Consider the following 24420-nt stretch of genomic DNA (forward strand, 5'->3'; position numbering starts at 1 on the left):
GTTTGATGTACATTCATTGTTGTCAAGCAGGTGTTGTCCAATTGCAGAGTCAATAGACTAGATATGTTTTTGTAATTAAAAATAATTTTTTCAAGCACGATTTTTTCCCCGTCGTTATGACAGAAGAAAGGATGAAACAATGTGCCAAAAGTAGAGAAGAACACAACAAAATCAGAAATCAGCCTAATCATTGGATTCAACAATGTCGGATCAAGATGGCGTCTAATGAAAACGATTTCACATCATACGATGTTAGGCTATAGTGACGACATCGTGATGGTTAACATGTGTCGTCATACAAACTCACACGGACGGCTTGGATACCAAGTTCCCGATCCGAGGTTTGCATCCAGTCGACCATATTGTGGTAGATGCGAGTTGCTGACCATACTACTGGCTGACATTTGGTTGTCCTTAATTCTTCTGTCCTTCAATCCAGCCTCACATTCTGTTACAACACAGTTAATGGAAATGATTATTGTTTATGATGCAACTTCTAGCCTTGATATCGAAATGAAAATCATTTCTATTTCAGTTCCAGCCGTTTTAGGTTCAGTTCAGTTGTTTTTATTTCTGACCATCACAACGAAAGAAAAATATATGCCAAACATAGCAGAGGTCTAGAAAAAGGTAGAGCCAAAAAAACGCGGACGTTATAACGTGCATGATACCAAAGCAGGGTAATCAGTTTAAAATATGGCACGGTCGCATTCGCAACACCTTGGTTTCCGATTGCAAGAACTAAGAACCGGTTTCAAGACAAAGAGCAGCGTACAAAACGTGATATAGGTCAGTATATATTTGCACAAGTCATAGCCCTGAGACAAACAGATAGCGTCCCTTTTTTATTGCTGGAATATTCTTGGAAGCATCATTTTCAATTGAAATTGGATTGCATTTCTAATCGGGATGCCAACTACGGCCTTTGTCTTGTTAGTAGCACTTTGCTAGTAGCAGACTTTATTAACCGTTTTTACCAGGGCTGTGGAATCGGAGTCGGTGGGTTTTTGACGCGTCCGTAGATGGAGTCGTTAAAAAAAGGCCGACTCCGAGTTGATACAAGACCATCAACAGTAAAATTTCTGTGTGTAATTGTTTTCAAAATTTGTTTCTTGTTTTCTGTATTGCACTCTGAAACTTTACCAAAAAATAGAAGCGTTTGTTTATGGCAGTTTTTGTAAAAGTCATCATTCAATTTAGATCACAACTTAAGTGAAATTAAATGAAAAAAAAATCAAAAAAACAATCTGGCAACCCTCAAAAATCTAGCAGCACTGAAATCGGAGTTGCATTTTTTCGCCCGACTCCACAGCCTTGAATTTTACATCCACCTCAAGAAAGCTTGAAGTCACAAGAGCACTATATTTTGTCAAACAACATAAGAAAAACACAAAACTAACTTACTCTGGCAAATTGGTCGTTCTCGGGTCCATGTCAGATCTTCTTTGCATGCAGCGATTAGCTGTTGACCCACACCGACAAATCCGTAGGATCCGTTTTTGCACCTGTAATTAATTGTAGCTCCAACTGATACCACAGCAACATTTGGAAACACCGAACCAAATTGAGGAGCGTCAGGTACGCGGCATCGTATATCTGCATACAATGTAATAAGATTTTCCTCAGTTTCTTTGTAATCGCATCCACAGTGGGCTGTTATGTGTTTCAATTCGGCAGCAGTATAGAAACAATAACTCTCAATGCAAAACAATTCGTTGCAGGATACTTCATCTGGTTTTAATTATGATTTTTAATGACTTAATTTCAACCAATAAAACTCTCTGGAAATGTGTTCTCTATATTTGTTTCAGAAGTAGTTTCATCATCAATGAAATCCTTTCCATTTTGAAAACGACTTTGATCATTTTTAAGTTTATCAAACGTCTTATTTACGTTCAAGGAAGTTTTTGTTTGTAAAAATTTGGACATAGCTCAGTAGACATAAATTTCACAAATTTGCTTTCCCAGACAAAGTAATGTGAAGCTACGATATTATTAATGAAAACAAACAGACGTTAAGTTTACCCTTGTGGTGACATACCGTTTGGAGAACGTTGAGTGACGTTAGCAAGCTGTTGGACAGTTTCTGAAAAACAAGTTTCGTAATGATCACATTGCGTATAAATATTATAAAGTGACAACTGAGAAGACCGTTGACAAAATTATTAAAATTTAAAAAAAGAAAACGAAGGTTGTACCGGTGTAACGGTCCAGGAGTTACTGCGGTCTGAAAGTTACCGTAACTTCTGGACTGCGTATACGCGGTCTGAAAGTTACTGCCAGTCCAGAAGTTACTTAAACAGGGTTGTCAGATTTGACCCTTGCAGCAGATTTGTATAAATGATTTTAACATTGAAAACATATTGAACTTGAATGAAGACTTATCCACCATTGCATCTTAACAACATGGTTTCCAGCAGAAACGTAATTGAGAATGAAGCAAAAATAAGTTGAAAGTTAAAAGATGAGGTTTGTACCAGAAATTGTTGCTGTATTGGAAATTGGAATGAAATTTGAATTTGTAACCTAACAATTTACGTAGGCTATCATTTTAATCTGATTTGTTTGTATTATACCATTTGAAGTTATGTCCGTGCCTTACGTGCGTTGGGAAATAAATTTACATGGGGAGGTGATTGACTAGATGTCCACTTAGTCTATAGTATTTTGCTGTCTTCCTGATTGTGCTATGATGCAACCTACGATTCACAATGTAGTGTTATGAGTGTTTTATTGACTCGTTGTAGGCTATATGGCGCTGTTGAAACAAATAATTTAATTGATCATCGCTCCAAACATTTTAAAGTTTGAATCGTGGCTATGCGTGAATCGGTGGCATTTAATAGGCTACAGGCCTTAATACATCGTGCAAAGTTTGCATTTGAAGGCTGACGTTAGCCGCTGGCCTTGAGTTGTAGTTGACGAACATAATCTTTGACTATATTTTATGTAGCTTATTTCATGAAAGTTAAAACCAAAGTTTTCTAGTGAATGAAGCACTGAGCCTATTTTTGGTCTGGTTTTTCATAACTGCCGTTTTGAAGAAATATAAAGTAACTTAGGCTACATGTAGGCCAACCGGTAGTCAAAACTCCAGCAACTTTCAGTGAGTATCACAGTCTCGCACGTGGGGAAGGCTTTAACTTTTACGAAAGTGTTGAGCACTTTGAGATTCCAATGAATTTCCGTTGGACTCCCATCGAAAACACGTGGCACGAAACTTAAAGTCAAGAATAATGGTTTCGTGGTGAGAATATTTATCCTTAGGATTCATCTTTTGCATAGCCTACTTGCAGAGGGTTTAATCTACTGACCAAGTGAAATTTAAACTGCATTTAAAAAAACAGTTTTAACTGCAAAAATTTCAGTCCATTTACAAGTTTTTTCCCAAACGAATTTCGAAAAAGCACACCCACTTACAATAGCAGTAACTTTTGGACTGCTTTTGCGGCGTTGCAGTCTGGAAGTTCCTGTCAGTCCAAAAGTTACCAGGGGTGCCCGGCGTTTTCGCAATCGATAGAAAAGCGAAAATTGTTTTAACTAAGTGTAATGAATTCATTGCTCTCAAACTAATGCAAGCTTTTCAGTTAACATTACAAAATACTTATAATTGTTAATCTGACCTTTTGAGAAGTTAAAACTGTAATTATTTTTCAAAACAAAATTAACTAAAATTTAAATGAAATATTTGGCAACTCTTGTAACTTTTGGCCTGCAGTAACTCTTGGACTGCAACACCGGCAGCGAAATTTTTTTTCCCACGAGATTTTTGTCTCATTGATTCTAGTCACTCTAAAAGTAAGATTTTCCGAAAGTGTTTTGAGAGATTGGTTGATTCAGATTGCGAAATAACTATTTGCCAATGAAATTGTGCAATGATAATAAAATATAAGCTTTCCTTAACCCTATTTTTTTGAAAAGCTCTTGCGCACCGCAAAAATTAATTTAAAGAAAACAAAAATGTTTGACTACGACGGGCGTCGAACCCCTGTTCTCCCGATCAGCAGGCAGAGGATGAAACCACTGAACCAACCGTGCCAACGAGAAAACGTTGCATTCACACGGTTTTAATACAAACTTTTACCAAAATATGTAAATGAGACAGATATCTGGTGGGAAAAAAATTTTCGCGTACCGGCAAGCATCTATATCAGGGGTCACCAACTGGCGGCCCGCCACGCTGTATCGCTGCCACCCGCGGAAGGCATTATCATACAAGTATAACCAAAAATACTTTTCTTGAGGAGCTCAAGAGCACGCATGCAACAAATACTTTCCGGGAAGCATATTTTCGCTTTGCATACGATTCCACCGACCGACCAATCAGATTGTAGTTCTAGGTGGGGATCGCAGTTATTCCAATGCGATGTCCAGCCACACTGTCCCAGTGGTTGATTAAAACGTCTGTTTTCAAAGTTCGAAATTGTCTGTGAGCATAGGGTTGCTTATTTTAAGTTTGCAAATGTCATGTAAACTCTAGTGTGCGTTTCACCGTTATTGTGTTTCACGAGCAGTGTTCTCTTTATGCAAGTTTTTGATGGAAAAATAGGTCGGTGTGTCAACTCAATTTTTAATAAATTGTCAAAATATTATATATAAATTTGAAGACCTTTCTGACTGTGTTATGAAAATATTTAGCTTAGTACTGCAAAATGTTTATTTTTTTTAAAATATGGAACGTTTCACAATTTTGCGTGTCATCCTTGCGCAGGGGCTATGCTAATCTTCTCTGTATCGTTACAATTTTAGTATATGTACTGCCGAAGCAAGTACTGCAAAATGTTGTTAATTAACAAATTCTTGCCACGCTGATAAGCAAAGCAAGTGACAGTTGTCTATAATAATCAAAGAAAGACTGTTTTATAGACTCTCACAAAAAGGATGAAAAACCAACTCATTGCTTTTTTAGAGAGAAGACTGTTCATGAATTACGATAGAATTACGATTTTTCGGTGATTTCTACAAGCGTTTGTTTCATGGTACATGGTTTCTTTTTCCCTGTTATTGGAGCCTATTTTTCGCTGATATGTTTGCAGGTCACTATTGTTGCCTGTATTGCGATATGTCAAACATTTCCTTGTTTACTGAAATTGTTAGGCTAATTGCAAGATAGATATCTTTTGTGAAGCGAAGTGACAACACCACTCTTGCTTGGCGATGAATATTCTGATAAAACCGCTCTCCTCGCTATAAGTGCGCAAAACAAGTGGCCTCGTTTATTAGGCATTGTTAAAAAATCAAAAGTGTTGTAAAAGAGCTTTGCCTGGCAGTAGCGTTGTTCGATTAATTTTGTTGCTGCGGTATTCTAACATAAACATGAACAACATGTAACGCTGGATACTGGGTACGAAATGCGTTCTTTTCTAGCATAAGAGTCAACCTACCTAAAATTTTATTAGTGCGGCCCACCACAGCTCTCCTTAGTGCCAAAGTGGCCCGCATGCAAAAAAGGTTGGTGACCCCTGATCTACAGGATTGGCACATGATACGAGGGAAGGATTCACAGAGGATACAAACTGATATGCATAAATGAACAAGGGAATAAAAAAATAACGGTAACCTCTCAAGTAGGCTACATGTAGCTTCACACAAAGTGAAAATTCCATGAGTTGACTCTTTTATTTCTTTAAAAATAATGTCTAAAATAATATTATTAAAATTTAACTACGGACAGCGGCCAGTGTTTCGATCTTCCGATCTCTTCAGGGTAGTGGTACTCATGTTGCCAACCTCCTCCAAGTGAGTCCCGGTAATTCACGTTTATGAACAAACCAGTGGCGACAACCAGAGACCGCAACTCACAGGGCACCCTTGTCGGGAAAAGGATAAACCCTCGGCCCCGGTGTCCAACGAGAGGAACTAATTCTCCTGATCCTTAGCCAGTACACTTCTCTGTGCAGGCAGTTCCACCTGTTGTAAGGGTCGGAGTAACACTGTTGCAGCGTATAGTAAAACAAAAGTAGAAAGTTGTATTGAAGTTTTGAGATGATGGTTTCATGAGTGATTTTAATAAGCCAATGAGAATTGATTTAATTTTTAATTTTGGACTTCAGCGAAACGTAACTTTACTGTCAATTAGAAAGTGCGATTTTTTTGATAAAAGTTGTGCTAAGAAATGATTTGAATTAATTTGAAAAAATAAAACTTGAAAAAAAGACAAAAATTGTCACTAAGCTTGGACATAAAAATCATTTGAGATGGATCCAAAATACAAGAAATTGGATGCTAGTGGCACAGATAAGTGTTACAATTCAAAGAAAATGAAGGGTGTACCGGCAAACATTTATTGGATTGGTCCATGATACGAGAGAAGGATCCACAGAAGATACAAATTCAGATCCATCTCATATGATTCTAGCTTAGTGACAAATTCCTGTCTTTTTCTCAAGTTTTTATTTTTTACAAATTCAAATCATTTCTTAGCACAAACTTTTCTGAAAAATATCGCCGTTTCTAGGTAAAATTACGTTTCGCGGAAGTCCGAAATTAAAAATTAAATCAATTCTCATTGGCTTATTAAAATCACTCTTAGAAACTATCATCCCAAAACTTCAATACAACTCTCCACTTTAATTTTACTACGCTGAAGAGATCTGAAGATTAAAACATTGGCCACTGTTCGTAGTTAACTTTTAACAATATCTTTTTAGACATTATCTTTAAAGAAACAAAAAAAGAGTCAAAAGTCATGTAATTTTCACTTTGTGTGGAGCTACATGTACTTGAGAGGTTACTGTTAAAATTACTAAACTTTGAAAATTTTACCATCACGAAAATGGTGTTCAATATTTAGCGTTAATTTTTGTCAGGAATTAGGCTACAATGAAACAGCAAAGCTAAGTAGTTTTAAAACACTCTTTTAACAATACGCTACTAAAAGTTTTTGTCTAAAGTTTTTTTAAGTATATTTTGTTTACTTGTGTTGGCAAAACAAATGTTCGAATGTTGGCCGAAGATCATATACCACTATTTTGTTATATGTGACGTCAGTAACTTACCATTGAAGATTTTTAACTGTTCCACTAGAGCTTGAATTCTTGGGCTGTCGTCACAATTGCAGTGGCCGGGTGGTCCAATGTCCCCCTTGTCACCTTTTGGCCCAAGTTGGCCTGCAGGTCCCATTTTACCGGCACGTCCCTGGATAACTTCGGGTGGTGATTGTACCTGCTGATGTTGATCGACCATTTGACTAAGAGGTAGACACAAGTTTGAAGGGTTTATTCCACAAACAAGATGAACGAACATCAACATTGCGATGAGTTTAGTCAACATTTTGAAAGATTGTTACTCTGCAACTAAATTGTACTGTCAAGACAAATTTCCTGTACTCTTTAGCAGGCTATTTACATCAGTCTGCATTTCTGTTTTGTGATAGCTAATTGTTTTGAATTTATAAAACAAAGTTGTCACTAGTCAGCGGAGCAAATTTATCAATTTTCCAACAAAATATTTTGCACATCTTATTAATAACACAAATCGAAAATGCAGAAAATTGGACCATAAGCCTTTTGTTGAAACGCTAAAACAAAGTGCTCGGTGCACCTTTTGTTGACAACTTTTCAAAAAATGCTTGCAACTCAGTGGAAACTAAAACACTCAAATGTCGTTTGTTGACATCTTTTCCATATTTTAACGTCTCTACAAGCTGCTATAATGCCTATGTAACAGCAAGCGGCACAGCACACTATTATACATCTCACATAAAAAATCATAGAGATAATACTGTATAGAAAAGAACAATGATCATTATCTAAAGCTTAATAGCGATGTTAGCTGATTCAAACCGATGCGACGGAACGTTAGCCAAGGATGTGTCCTATTTCCCGACGTTTTCAACGTCTACAGTGAGGTGATTTTGACAAACATCGAATATATAAATGGAGTGAAGGTTGGGAGACTAAATATAACAACTAAGATACGCTGTTAATTCAGCCTTGATAGCAAAATCTGCAAACGATCTGCAGGACTTACTAAACTCTGTTGTCAATAAAAGGAAAGTAATCGGTTTAGAGGTAAATTCAAGAAAAACAGAATACACGACTTATACACGATTATGTGGAATCATATCTAACTTACGGATGCAAATGCTGGACAATAAGTAACAAAATGAAGAAAATGCTAGATGCTGCTGAGATCTGGTTTCTCAGAAGAATGTTGAAGATTTTTTGGACTGAAAAGAAAAGTTATGACAAAGTTCTGGAGCTGGCAAAAACAGAAGTTAGAAGGCACCAGATGCAATTTGTAGGGCATATTCATAGACATGGAGATATGGAAAAATCAGCATTATTGGGCATAATGCAAGTAAAAAGAAGCAGAGGTCGACAAAGATTAACACATCTAAACAGCTTGAATCAACAGACCACAAACACAACGATCAAAACTAACGATTTTATACGAATGACAAATGACTGAGAAGTTTGGAAGACCAAACTTGCTAACGTCTGTATCATCAGGCACATAATCATCATTATCACAAGCTGCTATAATGTCTATGTAATAGGGTGTCTCAAAAAAATTCGACTTCCTCTGAATGTGCTGTCAGTGGTTCCAAATTTGCATTTGGGTGAAAAAATAACTCTGTAAAAAAGTTTTTGAAATCCGACTTTGTTTGACGCCCTAGAAGTGACGTCATATTTTTCAAAATTTAGCGAAAGACAAAATTAGCTAAAAATTGCGTTTCTCGAAAGGTACTGAACATAAAGACCTGGTTGATGGCTCATTTGAATCAAAAGTTATGATACGATAGTGTTTTTGTCAAAAACTATTTTTTCATTAATTTCTTGTAAGTTTAGTCGTTTTTTAAGATATTTTTCCGATAACCACTGTTAAAGTCATTTTCAAAAATCCATTTTATTTCAAAGCACCCAGAGCTGTTCATCATGCAAAGTGGATGGCCAAGGTGCTTTACACTTTTAAGATAACTCTTTTTATCCAGCAACTTCTGGCAACTGGGTTTGCAAGTGAACAAATTTTGACGGAATGGTTATCCTTGGCATCATTTCTTGCACTATTTTATGTGAAACACTGGTACACAGCATGTCAAATCACAAATGTCCCAGTTAATGACCTTCAACTCTGGAAGGACTTGGGCATGATCAAAAGCTCTGACCAACGCACTTTAAAATCATACCCTACCCTACCCTGTATTATGATTTTGCTGTATGAGCACAGAAAAAATTACAAAACCACATGTGGTATCTCTCTGAAAGAAATGTCGTGTTTTCACTTATCAGCAACCAGGTATCCATATCAGAAAAGGTTGCGATATGGAGGAAGCTAAAATATCACAAAATGAAGGAACTGTTGGCAAAGGGTTGATCAAAATGCCAGAAATTAGGCACACAACATATACCAAGATTTGATTGGTTAAGATTTATATCCATTAGAAGAATTAATCCCAAGTGCATCATGTTTCCTTCAGAATCATCCCAAAGAATGGGATTAAAATCTTGATTAGGCTACATAACCACAAAAAAGCCAATCGAAAAGATGCCTTGTATCAATGATGCTGCTGAAAGGGCCTTGTCGCTTGTGACAAACGTACATTCATCACCATCAGCCCCAAAACTAAAAGTCCAACAAAAAGTATTAGTTACTGCCAAGCATGCATACAATGGCGTACGCAGGATTTTCTCAAGGGGGGCATTGAAAATGCTTTTGAATCGAAACGAAAAAATTAAAAAACGCCCATTTGCTAATAATAGCCGAAAGGTTACTGGCATAGGTACTCAGCTTGCATTGACGATAATGTTTTAATTTACAATTTGCAAATTTGAAAATTGGGCCATGAATTTCGTATTGGCTTAGTCTATAAAACAACATTGTTAATTGCTTTGACAGTGCAATCCAAAACATATTAAATGCCTTAATCTACGTCGTTAACTACTAAAACATTTTTAAGGGGGGGGGGCATGGCCGAATGCTCCCACTGCGTACGCTACTGCATGCATACAACCAGAAGCTGAAAAAGCATGATCAAAATGCCATTCAAAATCGTGATGCTGCTTCTAGTAGTAAAACGTTTCTGCGTAACTTTAATTTTTGATTGTTTTGTTCCAAAATCAAACTACATAATCTATTCTGTAAACTGGGATAAAGACTGGGATTGAGGAGGTTAAGGAAAGGGTTGCGATTTACTCTTAGGGAAAAGCGAGAGCAAGTAATATTTGATTTTAACACAGATTTTATCAATACTGTACTTTTCAGATTTTATCCAATTTACACCAGAAATTTCGACTGACGGTGTGAGTATTTTGTGAAGTTTTATCTTATTCCTGATCTTGAGCAATCAGTTGCTGTTAACACTAACTTTTCAATGCAGGCCGCAAGGTTATCATAACATCAATTTTTAGCTTTGGCTACTCTTTGTTGAAATTTGATAGCTTGGACAGCAACGTAAACTTATTCGTAAATGTGTCAAATCAAATGATTTAACCGCTATGCCGTGATTTTGGTTAGTTAATGGAAAAAAAATGGCGGTACCAGAAACAAGACATTGATGAGAAATAGTATTTTGACAAAAGCACGTTAATGAGAGCATTTAGACCTATAAAATGTATTAAAGTTGTATAGGAAATCGCATCTTCTGATTCAAATGAGCCATTAACCAGGTCTCTATATGTTCAGTACCTTTCGAGAAACGCAAGTTTTAGCTAATTTTGTCTTTCGCTAAATTTTGAAAAATATGACGTCACTTCTAGGGCGTCCAACGATGTCGGATTTCAAATTTTTTTTTACAGAGTTATTTTTTTGCCCAAATGCAAATTTGGAACCACTGACAGCACATTCAGAGAAAGTCGTTTTTTTTGGGACACCCTACTATGTAACAACAAGTGGCACAACACACGATGCATCTCGGTAGCATTTTCAATCCTGCCAAGAACCTCATAGACTCTAAAACTGAAACCAGGGGCGCCGAAAAATCAATTATGCCTGGTGATCATGACATACCCCGACAGGAAAACATCAAGACATCTCATAAACCAAATTTGTTAACAAACCCACTAGGCTATATCTAAAAAATATTAAGTGGCTTTTTCAACTTCCTGAACATCGTGGAAAGATTTCAAGACTCTAAATCTGTGGTTCTTAGCCTTTTGCCTCGTCGGCACCAGCTTGAAATTATCAACCAGTTCTCGCACCCCCTCCTAGGATTGGCTGAAACGTAATAGTTGCCTACAGTTCGAAAATTTTGTTGAAACCTGGTAAAAACAACTTTGCTTTTTACGTCATATTATCACAAACCTTGATAATTCAGCATCCCCGCACCGCCTAGGAACAGGTCTCGCACCCCCTAGTGGTGCGTGCACCCTTGGTTAAGAACCCCTGCTCTAAATCAAGGGTCTCAAACACGCGACCCGCGAGGTCGTTTTAGGGTGGCCGGCGATGCATTTTTGAACTTTCAAATAATTAATAATTAAAATTCACACTTTGGGTTTATACGATAATGTTTACTCTAAGAAAATGTTAAAAATAGCTAGTCCTAGAGTATTTGTTACGGCCAATCTCTGTACAAATCAAACGTCATATAAAACCGTTCAAGTCTACTGAATATTACGTCATGGAAGTTGCTAGAAAATGTGCCAAAATTGCACCATCGTTCATAGACTTGTGTCAAACTTGTTTGGACTTGTTTGGGCCTGTTTAAACAGGAAATATTACATCAGCTTTAAACACCTGTTGGAATGACTTCATAATTGTCTTTCATTTATTGCGTCACAGTTACTTTCTACGTGAATTTGAGATATTGATATCTATTCTGGTCATTCGTAAAATGATTGTTTGAAAGTTGGCCGCACATTTAACTGTTGGCTTAGTGCTTGCTAGCTGGACAAAGGTTCCGTCTTTTATCCAAGTAATCTGTTCTGTAGTGACAGTTTTCAGTGGTGTACGCGTTGCACCCCCTCGTTTTTGGTAGCCGTGGGCTAATTTTTACAGAAATACACTGTTTGAAAAGAAGTTCAAGTGTGTGTTTCTTCGGTCATTATATGCAGACGAAAGGATCCGGGAACTTTAAGTTACAATTTTCCCACGAAGAAATTATGGTTTACCGCTGTGACCATAAAAAATAAAAGACGATTCTCTGTCTAGTGTTTGGCACAGAAGCACTTAGAAGCAAAAAATAAAAGACGAAGTTAGTTAGTTGGTAGGCCAAGAAGCACTTAAAAGCAAAGAAATAATAAAAGAAGATCTTGTTGGTTGGTAGTCTAAAGAAGCAAAGAAAATTAAAGACATTTCTTCTCAGTTTGGTACAGAAAAAAAATAACTTTGACATTCATTGGCAAGAAAGAAGATTAAAGGCAATCCATCTGTGCTTGAAGATTCAAGTGGAAGAATCCAAGCAAGTTTTGTGGACGTTTGGACTTCACATACTCGTACAGCTACGGTATCGTGCATTTAAATTCTTTTTTGTATTTTTACGGTCTTTGCAGTTAAGTTTTTTATAACTACTGTAATTTTGTGTGTTTGTGTAACTTAATTTTTTAATTGTTAAATTTAGCCCTAACATTTAATATGTCTACACTCGGTGGTGACAGGGACTCGACCGCCGTCGACTCGACTGAGTTTAAGCCTGATGATGTTCTTTGCGGTCGGGCAGGCCATTCTGGGGAGGGACCCATTAACGATGAGGCTAAGTCAGTTCGAGAGGCCCGGCATCTTAGACGGGATATTTTGACTCAAATTGGGAAACTTTCTGTAGCCCTAGGTTCTTTGAGTGATAAGCAGGAACTGTTAATTTTTAGATCTAAGTTATCTACTTTAGAAGAGGAATTACGGCATTTCCATGCTCTTTTGAGTAAAATTGTTAACTCTGCAATCTTGGCAGAACTTCGTGATAGGGTAGATCCCGAATTTAACTCGTTAAAAAATAACTTCGAACAAAAAGAAAGTGAGTTCTCAGATAGGTTGGATGCTGACATACATCCTGAGGATAGCGCCTCAAATGTAAGCACTAGGATGTCTGAGAGCTCGTCACGGATAGTTGCACAAATTAACCTACAGTTAAGACGAGAGGAGCTCCAGATCCAAGCTGAGGCCGAAGCAAGAGCTGCTGAGGCCATCGCAAGAGCTGAAGCCATACGAGCTGAGGCTGCCGCGAGAGCTGAGGCCGACGCGAGAGCTGCTGAAGCCATACGAGCTGAGGCTGCCGCGAGAGCTGAGGCCGACGCGAGAGCTGCTGAGGCCGCACGAGCAGAGGCTGCCGCGAGAGCTGAGGCCGAAGCGAGAGCTGCTGAGGCCGCCGCGAGAGCCGAAGCTAGAGCTGCTGAGTTCGCACTCAAAGACGCTCAGTTGAGGGCCGAACAACGTAAAGAGGTAGTTTTAGCTGAATATCGTTCTGAGTTGGGCTCCCGGCGTAGTTCTAGGAAGGGCTCTTCTAGGCATTCCAGAAGTGAACATCAATCACAGTTTAATTTACCTAACCTTTTCCAGACGCCTGTTCAATCCGTAAGTGGACCTGTACAATCCACATGTTTTCCAGCTGTTTCAGGAGGTCTCGGGGCCGCGGCTAAGGGTCTTCCGAAGGCTGTAGAGCCAAGGCCTGCAAATTACAACCGAACTCCTCCCCCAGAGCGTACAGGTCACGGGGCCGCCATTAGCAGTAATGCTTTGCCCCCTTCACAGTTTTCAGCGCCGCTAGTTTTTGATCGCCCAGCTACACGTAATTTGGGTGGTTGTGAGAGGCGTATCGCGTCTCCTGATTTTAACGTGTGTGAGGATCGTGATCGGGCTGTGCATGTGACTGAGCCCACTCAGCCCCTTAAGGGATATAGCTTGTCTTCTCCCGCTAAATCGAGTTCTCAACAGCAGGATTGCTTTTTTGAATACCAAAATAGTAGGACGTTCTTCGATAAGGCGGCCTTGATTGGTTACGATGGTAATAATATGCCATTTGTCTTCTTTAAAAATCGTGTTATGGCCTTGATGGCAGCTTCGCCCTTTAAGGGAACTCGTTTGACTTTGTTGCAAGCAGCTTGTGTTAGAACAGCTGCACAAACGATTGCTAATTTGGTTTCCGACACTCCTGGCTTGTCAGAAGAAGACAGGATAGAAATGTCGTTAGCTCGCTTGTCCCAACGTTTTGGAGTTCGTGGAGGTCTTTTCGCAGAACCAGAAATTAGAAAGTATCGCTATGGTAGCAAATTGACTTCTATCTCTTCCAGTGATTTGAAAGAGTTTAAAGATGAATTGTCGCAGTGTTTGCTTTACGCGAAAGCTTATGGTCAGCGTGATAAATTAGAAGGACGTTTTGTTTTGGATTTGGCTAAACGACTCCCGTTTGACGCTAAGCAGCGTTATCTTGACTTTTTAGGTGATCAGTATGGTAGCACTGAGGAACCTACTTTTCAGAGTTTGTTTGATTTTGTAGTACGGGAGGAAACGCGCAAGTCGACTGATTTTAGCATTATGCTAATGGGCGATTCTGGTGAGTCGCAGAATTTTAAAAAGTTTGGCAAAGGAAAATTGCCTTCATGTCCGGTTAGGCAGACGTCGGTAAAACCCCATGATAATGTGATTTCAGGGAGTTCGCAGTACTCGACTGCTGTTGGCGCACCGCGCGGCGGTGTGGCCAGACATAGTGACATACCGGCGTGTTTTTGTTGTTCGTCACGTGGTCAAGTTGAATATCATTTTTTGTCTAATTGTAAAGAATTTTTGCGCTTGACACCTAAACGTCGGAGAGATGTCATTGTGAAAGCTGGCAAATGCTTGAACTGTTTGCGCCAGCATATGGTTAGAGACTGTAATCATGCAAACAACTGTCGTAAGTGTGGACCTACCAACGATAGGAAACACTATTTTCTTCTGCATGATTTTTATGTGACGTCACGTGATTCTCTGGATTTGGTCGGTAAAGATGATGCTGGTGCCAGAGTTCCTGTGCGTAATGTTAAGATTGGAAATGTTAAAGCAGCCTTTAACCGCGTTACTGCTGCTCGTGTTTTGAATCCAATGACTGGCAAATCGAAGTTGGTGTATTGTCAGCATGATCCTGGTTCGCAGTTGACCTTTGTTTCGAGTGACTTGGTGTGCGAACTTGGTCTTAAACCGTATGATAAAGCGTCGTTTAAAATGGATACTCTGGCTGGTCAGAAAGCTACTTGTGCTGACCTTGTTAAACTCAACATCCAGTCGTTAGAGACTGATGAACTGTTTTGTGATATAACCTCGGTGGTTAACCCAGCTTGGGCTGACGATGTTAAAACTTTACCCCATAAACAAGATTTAAGTGGTTTCCGTCATTTCCATGACGTGAATATTAGGGTGGATCGAAAAATCCAAAATTTTTATTTTTCTAAGCTAGTATGTGAAAAAGGTGCAAAATACCCATAATAACATACATGCAAATTTTTGTTTGGTTATGACAATTTTTTGATCGCCCCCCGCAAGGTTTTAATTTCCCTAATATCGGGTTGGAGAAAGTCTCCGCAAAATTGGTCAAAAGCATAAATACTGTGTGACTCACTTATGCGCTTTATGATGTCATAATAAGCGACTTGTGTTCAAACAGATAGGTTACAATTGACCGTTTTATCACCATTGCTAAAATACTTGGTTGGGTATCTCAACAATTAGCTGATGTAGCATTTGATTCTTCAAAAGAATTCTAGATATAAAAGAAGCTTTATAGTAGAATTATTGGAATTTGCTTGCACTGCAGGTTCCACAAACTTTAATAAAAGTTATATGCGCTTCTTACAGATTAAAAGGCAGTTTACTTAGACTAGTATGAGTAACTCTTCTGGGCGATGGCCTAGTTTTATTATTACTTGGTACTCCCTTCATCAATCTTCACCATTCAGGTTGACTGCACTGGTGAATGTAGCATTGATCTGGCGATGCGAAACCCAGGATGCTTGAATCACTCAGACACTCACGATGGCTGACTACAGCTAATTAATAGAACCCTTAGATTATATGTCAGCGATAACAATCCGTATGGGAGACGGCAAGCATTGGTTATGTTCATTATCCGTATATATGCTCCAATGTGGTTCACAATAAAATCACATTCATCTTGCAAAGATGGAGCTAGACACATTCACCAAATGATAACCACATCACGATATCTTTGTCAGAAACACAAGAAAATTATCGACCCAGTTATGCACTGCACAACTCATACTTTGCTCATCCGGAAAATATAATTTTGGCTATGATAACTTACCATCGACCACATATTCGAGAACTAGGCCTGCGTGGAGTGATGAAAGCTAGAGCTGCAAAACCCAGGGGAAAAATACAAAAATTTAAAGTTCCCTCAAAGCTTAATTTTGATGCAATGAAATACTTCGAATTGATTAACTGGACAGATCTTCCTATCACGGAGCCTCCTGTAATTAAAACAATGACGGATGTTGAGCTCCTGCAATTCATCATGATAGATGTGACTCCCACTGTATTTTTTCTCGAATTTCCATGTCACATGCAGGCTGTTGAAAGGCTCGTGCAAGCTGGTTACCGATGCATCTGAAGCAGTTTGTGGACCGAAATATCGAGACGGCTTCATTTGTGTCCGAATTGCTTCTCGTCAGTTAATGCCAACATTTGAGTCTAAACGTGACTTTACTCACTTCAACTTGTAACTGTTTGTAATATTGCTTGCAGTCTTTGTATGCATGAGCGCATAAATTAATAGGAAGTGACTTTGCCAATGGGCCACCTGTCAAATCAGTCATACAAAGTTTAAGCTTGTGAGTCTATACTCGGCCATCTGGTGGTCATGGTTAATAGGCGTTTACCTGTTGGAACCGCGGGTGGTCCATCCGCCAAGTCACTTTGAAATTAATATGCTGAAATAGGGTGAAGTCAAAACTCTTAATTACACACATTTTCATTGTATTTGGTGTTATATTAGAACCTTTTGCCATGTCTGCAAAGCGAGTTAAAATCGAAAAAATATTTGCCATGCAGTTCTTGTATGTATAAGTGACTAAATTTGAATGTCGCGGGGGGAGATCAAAAACTTGTTCAAACCTGTTCAATTTTTTACATTGTGTTTTGGTGATATATTGGCAACTTTTGCCATATCTAGCTAATTAAAATTAATAAAAAAAAATTTTTTTGCCATTTTTGATCCACCCTAGTGAATATGTTTCATTTGAATGATTGTAGTACTGTAGATGTACTGATTGGCAATGACAACGCTTATTTGATGTGGACAAAAGAAGAACGTGTTGGTGAAAATCGCAGTGAACCGCATGCTTTACTCACTCCTCTCGGTTGGTTGGCTTGTGGTGGTAAGTCACCCTTAGTTGAAAGCGTTGCTAAAGTGTGCAGAGTGCAGACGTCTTCAGAGTCGGATGTCATCTCTGGCTTTCAGCGTAAAATTCAGTCTCGTGATATGGAAATAGCAGACCTGAATAAAGTCATTCAGGATTTGACTTTGCAAAATGAAACCTGTGAATTGTCTCGCAATGATAATTTGGCTAGAGAACTTGTCGAACCGAATATTGAGTTGAAAGATGGTCGATTTGAGATACCTGTTCCGTTGAAGGAAGATATTGATCTACCTAACAATTTTGTGTTGGCGTCAGATAGAGCTGCTGCTTTAAGGAAGAAGGCTTTAAAACAACCTGAACTTCGTGATTTCCTTACTGACACCATGAAAGATCTTAAATCTAATGGCTATATTGAGCGTGCGGGTGAAGCAGGAAATGTCAAGGGATTTGAATGGTATTTACCATACTTTGTGACGTCACAATTAAAAAAGCGTATTGTTTACGATGGCAAGTCTGAATTTCGAGGAACTTGTGTTAATGATGTAATGTTTTCGGGTCCTGACTTGTTAAACCCTCTGGTAGATGTCTTGGCTAGATTTCGGCTTGGTAGATTTGGTCTCATGGCTGATGTGACTAAATGCTTCTTTCAAATAAAGTTACCTGAGTCGCAAAGGGATTTGTTTCGCATATTGTGGTTTGAAGATGATGACCTTGAAAGTGGAAAGATTGTACCATTTCGTTTTTGTGTACACCCTTGGGGAATAAAGAGTAGCCCGTATATCGCTTGCTTGGCTATAAAGAAAATGATCGAGCAGAATCCCAGCAGTGCTGGTGAATTGACTCTCTGCAATATTGCAAATAATATGTACATGGATGATTTTATATTTTCGGCTGATAGCTTAGAGGAAGCTCAGCAAATCACTCATGAATCAATTGCTTTGTTTGAGAGCCGTGGGTTTAAACTTGTTAAGTGGAGTGCTAACAAGGAGTCTATGATTGTCTTGTCAAATTTGGATAATGAGATGCTTTCACCTTTGATTCGTGACATTGACTTTCAGACTGAAAATATGACTTTGCCATCAGCGAAGACATTGGGTTGTGTGTGGCAAACCGAGTCTGACGAGATGCGTATCGCATGTTCCTTAAAGCCCTTAGCTAAACACACGCGCCGAAGTATGCTCAGTCAGCTTGGACAAAATTTTGATCCGCTAGGCTTTGGAGCGCCATTTTTTCTAAAAGCACGCCTTATACTTCAGCAATTGGCGATAGACAAGTTTGATTGGGACACCGAGGTCCCTGATAGCTTTGTTAAAGAGTGGGAGTCGTGGCTTCGCTCTTTGGACCTGCTTAAGGATTTTTCGTTACCGAGATGGTATTTTGCAAACTCTGGTGTGTGCAGTCCTGATGATATTGTTTCATATCAATTGCATGGGTTTAGTGATGCTTCGAATCAAGCTTTCTCTTCTGTTGTTTACTTACGTAGACTGGTTAACGAAGTTCCGAGTGTGTCTTTCGTTCTGGGTAAATCTACCATTGTTGTAAAAAATCAGTTTTCTTGGCCGATAGCTAGGAAAGAGCTTGTTGCCGCTTTAAATACAGCAAGACTCGTGAAGCAGGCCTACGAGGCATTGAAGATGCCCGACTGCAGTAAGTATTTTTGGTGTGATTCTCGGACTGTGTTGCAGTGGGTTAAGAACCCTGATTTACGTTTGAATAAGTTTACTACGCGTCGAGTTGAGCATATTTTATTGTTGTCTGGAGCCCAGGATTGGCGTTTTTGCCCTACCGATATGAACCCAGCTGATGTTGGCACAAGGCCAAATCTTATTACAAAGAAAGAGTCTCGAGAGTTGTGGTTAAATGGTTCTAGTCTTCTCTATCAGTGTGAAGAAATTCCATCTGTAGAAAACCCCACTCCAGTACCTGTCCATAGCCTATATCTTCGTGACGAAGAGGGGTCGCTTGACGTTGGACAGGGTGGCCTTCACAGATTGATCGAGGCCGCACCTTCTTTGTATGTTATGAAAAAGAGAATTGCTTATTTGGTTGCTTTTGTTGAATTTTTGTGCTGTAAAACGAGAAAGCGTAGCTTTATGAAGCCAAAACTGGACGCCTCTTATCTTAATAGAGCCTTAGACTTAACTGTGAAGTTTGTTCAGAAGAGCGTGTATGGCGATGTGTTACATTTAATGACCAAACGATCGCCGGATGCACTTGAGGAAGTGATAAAGCGGGGTAGTGTTGGCGCTTCGCAACGTGAGAAGGAACGCTTGAAGGAATTGCGTTCACTTAAAAAGTACAGACCTTGTGTAGATGATGCTGGTGTAATCCGCATTGAAGGGCGCTTAAGTAATTCTCCCGAGATTTCTCTAGAAGCAAAGCATCCGATTGTTTTGCCTTCGAAACACCCCTTCACTAGGCTTGTTGTACTGTCGCATCATAATCGAAATGCGCACTGTGGAGTACAGCACACTTTGTTGTCTACGCGACAGAAGTTTTGGATCGCTAATGGTAATGCTTCCGTGAAGAGGTATCTTAATGATTGTGGTGTATGTGCGATTGAGAAAGCTCGGCCTATAAGGCAGCTCATGTCTGATTTACCTTTGTCTCGCACAACTGCCCATAGGAAACCCTTTTTTGATTGCGGCTTAGACTATCTTGGACCATTGACCTTTGTTGAAGGTAGGAGTCACAAAAAAGCTTGGGGACTCTTATTCACATGTATGGCATCTCGCGCTATTCATGTTGAGCTGGTCACGTCATTGTCGCTGAGTGATTTTTTACTTGCCTTTACAAGGTTTACAGATTTACGTGGGCAGGTTAATGCTATCTATTCCGATAATGGAAGTACCTTTCAGGCAGCATCTAAGAAGTTACCCGAGTTGATAGAATCAGCTGAATTTCACAACGCCCTGAGACAGAGAGAGATAAACTGGGAATTTATACCTCCGTATGCTCCGGCGCAAGGTGGCGCCTGGGAGGCAATGGTAAAACAATTTAAAATCGCATTTTTTCACATTTTGGACTCTTCAATTCGTAAGCCCAATTTTATTGAACTGCTTACGTACACAGGCAGTGCCGTTCGGATCGTGAACGAACGCCCTTTGGTACCTTTGAGTGACGACCCTAGGGATTTTACTGTCATCACCCCTGCCTCACTTTTGACCCCATACTTAGACCCATACTGTGCTGTTGGGCAACCACATGATCGTGACCAATTAAGAAGGGATTATCGGTTCAATTTGTCACTTTCTCAGCAGTTTTGGAATAAATGGATCGATTTTTACTTGCCAGGTCTTCAGGGCCGGAAAAAATGGCTAAAAATGGCCGAGAATTTGGAGCCTGGTCAACTTGTAGTGGTAGGTTCTCTCCAAGACATTGGTAAACGTGGGAAGTATCAACTTGGGAGGGTGCATGAGGTAGTTCCACAAATTAGGAAAGGGAAGCCTGTGGTTCGTAGAGCCAAAGTTGCCGTCTGCAACTATGATGAGAGTACGGGGAAAGTGAAAGTAGACTACGTGTTGAGGGATATTTCGTGCCTCGCCCCCGTAAAGAACACCTAAGTGTTAGGGTTTGAGCTTGGTTTTGTCTGCGGTGGCCGACCCTTGTCTGAGCCCGGAACAGTCGGTTATTAGCGCAACCATTGTATATAGCGTCATTTTAGCGTGTACCTATGGTACCAATTTCATGTATCGTGTATTATTTCGTATTGCTGTTCATTCTTTGCATGCCCTTTGTATTTGCGTATTAACTTAAACGTGAGTGATTCAAACAATTTGTGTATCATGTGTTTTTATTCATTGGCTCACGATTGTCCTTCAATTCTTTTTTAGTTATGCCATGTTAGACTGTCATAACTAGGGGCCGCTATGTTACGGCCAATCTCTGTACAAATCAAACGTCATATAAAACCGTTCAAGTCTACTGAATATTACGTCATGGAAGTTGCTAGAAAATGTGCCAAAATTGCACCATCGTTCATAGACTTGTGTCAAACTTGTTTGGACTTGTTTGGGCCTGTTTAAACAGGAAATATTACATCAGCTTTAAACACCTGTTGGAATGACTTCATAATTGTCTTTCATTTATTGCGTCACAGTTACTTTCTACGTGAATTTGAGATATTGATATCTATTCTGGTCATTCGTAAAATGATTGTTTGAAAGTTGGCCGCACATTTAACTGTTGGCTTAGTGCTTGCTAGCTGGACAAAGGTTCCGTCTTTTATCCAAGTAATCTGTTCTGTAGTGACAGTTTTCAGTGGTGTACGCGTTGCACCCCCTCGTTTTTGGTAGCCGTGGGCTAATTTTTACAGAAATACACTGTTTGAAAAGAAGTTCAAGTGTGTGTTTCTTCGGTCATTATATGCAGACGAAAGGATCCGGGAACTTTAAGTTACAATTTTCCCACGAAGAAATTATGGTTTACCGCTGTGACCAGTATTGTCGCGCCAATTTATTGAGTGCGAGAAACTCGTAGCCTATTATTGCATTACAATCACATTGCCTATTCACTTCTAGGCCTACATAGCCTACCGTTATCGTAATAGCAACTTTGGTGGTCTATTTGCGGTAGTCAGGTCTTCAAGGACTTCGTGTTTTTCCGCGCTTTTTGAGAGTCGGTTGCTACATTTTTGCTCATCAGGTCCAAGTCGTTCTGTTTGCATTTTTTTGTCTTTACAGTGTTTTTTTTTTATCTCTTTATTCTTACTTCAGTACTGTATAGTGTATATACTATTTCTTTTTAGCGCTCTTACGTTCTTGTTGCGTACTTACTACCTCTTTTATTACGTCCTTGCTGGGTTATTTTGTTTATTGAAAGATGATGAACTCTTGTCTCAGCATCGACAACGCACGGGTACGAAAGAATTGACAAGGTGAGAAGATCACAATAAACATAGCCAGGTCAGGAACTTCAAAGAACCGGCTTGTCACACCGACGGTGAGCGGTAAGATTTTGAGAAGGTGTTGCACCCGAGGAAGGTCTACCAGCTTAGAATGGAGGAACGGGCCAGGCAGACAAACTTAACTTTCCGTAATGCAAAAAAAGTATTGCGGCAATGGAGTTAATTCACAAGTATTCATTTGGCCCTCAGAGCAATTTGAATTTGTGACCCTTGCTCTAAATCAATTTGGGGCAATAACTACTTTCTGGACCTCCATATTAATGCTACCGATTGAAACACTACATAAATTGCAACCACTGGAGAGTGTTGATTGAATTGATGCTTAACAAAAATTTCCAGTACTGTACAGAACGAAATCCAAAACTAAGAAACCTTGCTTTGAAGCAAAAACAAAACTGAAATGTTTATAAAAAACTTTTTTTTTCGATTAATCTTAAATTAAGCCGCGTTACTGGGCCAAAAGTAGTTTAGCTCAGTGGTTAAGCGCTCGACTCAAGATCAAGCGGTGCCGGTTCAGAGTGTACAATTGAGCAAGGCATTTCAAGACTGCTCTCCATTCAGCGGTACCCAATGGATGAAATAATTCCACGGCAGCACATGTCGGGAACTGCACTCATTCAATCTCAGTAACCTGGGTCTGTTGTTGAAAGCCTCTGAAAGTGTGCAAATTGCCAGGAATAACCATATACCATTGACCTATCACAGGCTTTGTCAGTTCGAGGATAAAAATTAAAAAATAAACCAAACCAATCAGTATAACTTCACAGCAAAACAATTTAGCTGGGTCTTCACATTAATTTCGTGGTAAATTTAGAATTTTCAAGTGTTTTTTGTTTGTGGAAGTTTCATTAAAATCTGGCCAGCTTTTGCAAGGAAAAAATTATTCGAGACTACTTTTTACCACATGGAACGAATTTATTTTTCATGCTTTGTAATATTCGTACAAAACCAGTTTCGTCAAACAGAGAATAGAGAGCCAATCATTATTAGTCTACCGATTTCTGTATATCTCATACCTGCAGCGCAGTAGGCCCACCACTACTCCACTAACTAGCAAGTCACATAAAGCACAAAAGTAGTCAACCATGTGCACTCTTATATTGTTTCCAATTTGTCACTCTAATTTTTTCAATGTGCTTAATGGTAAGCTATTGCATGACTGCATCTAAATAGAAAAACTACTGCATATTACTTGAACCATGGCTGAATTAAAATAATTAAATACGTGGAAGATTCTCTTTTGTGATGAGAGTAGCACAAAAAAAACAATGACGACGGAAACTAGCCTACGCAAAGCATCCGGAATTCCACAAAATGTTGTGGAAGAGTTGCCAATGAAAAAAATAGATCATAAACGTTTTCATCACTTATTTCACCATGTCCGTTATAATGAAAAATAAGCTATCGTAAAGAAAAGTACACAAGGTCCACAACAAATTTATCTTGCTATGTCAAATCAGACATACAGAAAGCTTTATTCTCGCTTGATTTATCTTACGAAAAACCATAATTTGTGTACAGTAGGTTTCCAATTTATTTTCTCTTTCAGGGTCAACAGTGCACAAAGCAGCACAAAAATAAAAGCAGCACATAACATTTTAATCTAGACTTTCGTGCCTTCAACATCTTTTTTTCTTTAGAAGAGTTTGGTGTACGTAATTCGTAACCTATGTTATTTTACCTAGTACATAGTAAGCTAACTCGCTCCCAGATAACAAAATGGTGTCAATGGAAAGCTTCAAAGAGTATGAAGAACAAAAAAGCAGAACTAATGATATTTTAAAATGAAAAAAATATTTGTAAAGTTAGTAGCCTATTACCAAGTATTACCAAGTTAGTATTAAGAGATTTTGTAGGAATGGTGCAGCATACAAATAATATCTATAGTAAATAACGAGTGTGCTGGTATGACCTTTAAAAGGGCGCCTGTTCGACACCACGCAAGGGCATGCCGATGCGGTTTTGGCAGGACACCAAATGGCATTCCTGAAGGTGACACGAAAACTGGCTTCCTTGTTAATCTAAGTATTGTTCGATAAATGTCATAGTCTTTGTTTACATTATAATATTATTAATAAAAATGCTTGTTTTTATATAGCGCTGTACGCATCGCAGAATGCGTTGCTCCTCCTCACTTTACAAAGCAGACACTGTCAATGCAGCCGTATAGAGGCGCAACTAAGTACATATTATGTACATATTATGTGCATAATAGTGTACGATTTACTGCACTGAGGAGACCTTAAGATCGAAACAGTTTTGTCTTGTTTGCAGTCACATATTATGTGAGAG

At 39.0% G+C, this 24420-nt stretch overlaps 1 protein-coding gene and 1 non-coding gene across 3 annotated transcripts in view; both read right to left on the bottom strand.

The window, feature by feature from the left end:
- LOC145771331 (uncharacterized) overlaps positions 1-23274 on the bottom strand; it is a 34874-nt gene extending 11600 nt beyond the window's left edge. The window contains exons 1-5 of one of the 2 annotated variants that reach the window (XM_082583080.1): positions 23145-23274; positions 6999-7189; positions 2042-2086; positions 1405-1596; positions 308-448 (exon numbers count right to left, since the gene is read on the bottom strand). In XM_082583080.1, coding sequence (XP_082439206.1) covers positions 308-448; positions 1405-1596; positions 2042-2086; positions 6999-7189; positions 23145-23215 — 640 coding nt within the window. In that variant the 5' untranslated portion in view covers positions 23216-23274. Of the gene's footprint in view, positions 1-307; positions 449-1404; positions 1597-2041; positions 2087-6998; positions 7190-16168; positions 16541-23144 lie in introns of those variants that run through there. The other variant, XM_082583079.1, reaches the window with a different exon arrangement.
- On the bottom strand, positions 4667-4773 carry LOC145771411 (U6 spliceosomal RNA). The gene has a single exon (XR_014289203.1). It is a non-coding gene; the product is annotated as a U6 spliceosomal RNA (small nuclear RNA).
- Positions 23275-24420: the final 1146 nt, after the last annotated feature.

The sequence above is a fragment of the Aplidium turbinatum genome, chromosome 5 (assembly GCF_918807975.1).
Source record: "Aplidium turbinatum chromosome 5, kaAplTurb1.1, whole genome shotgun sequence".
In the NCBI taxonomy this organism is placed as follows: Eukaryota; Metazoa; Chordata; class Ascidiacea; order Aplousobranchia; family Polyclinidae; genus Aplidium; species Aplidium turbinatum.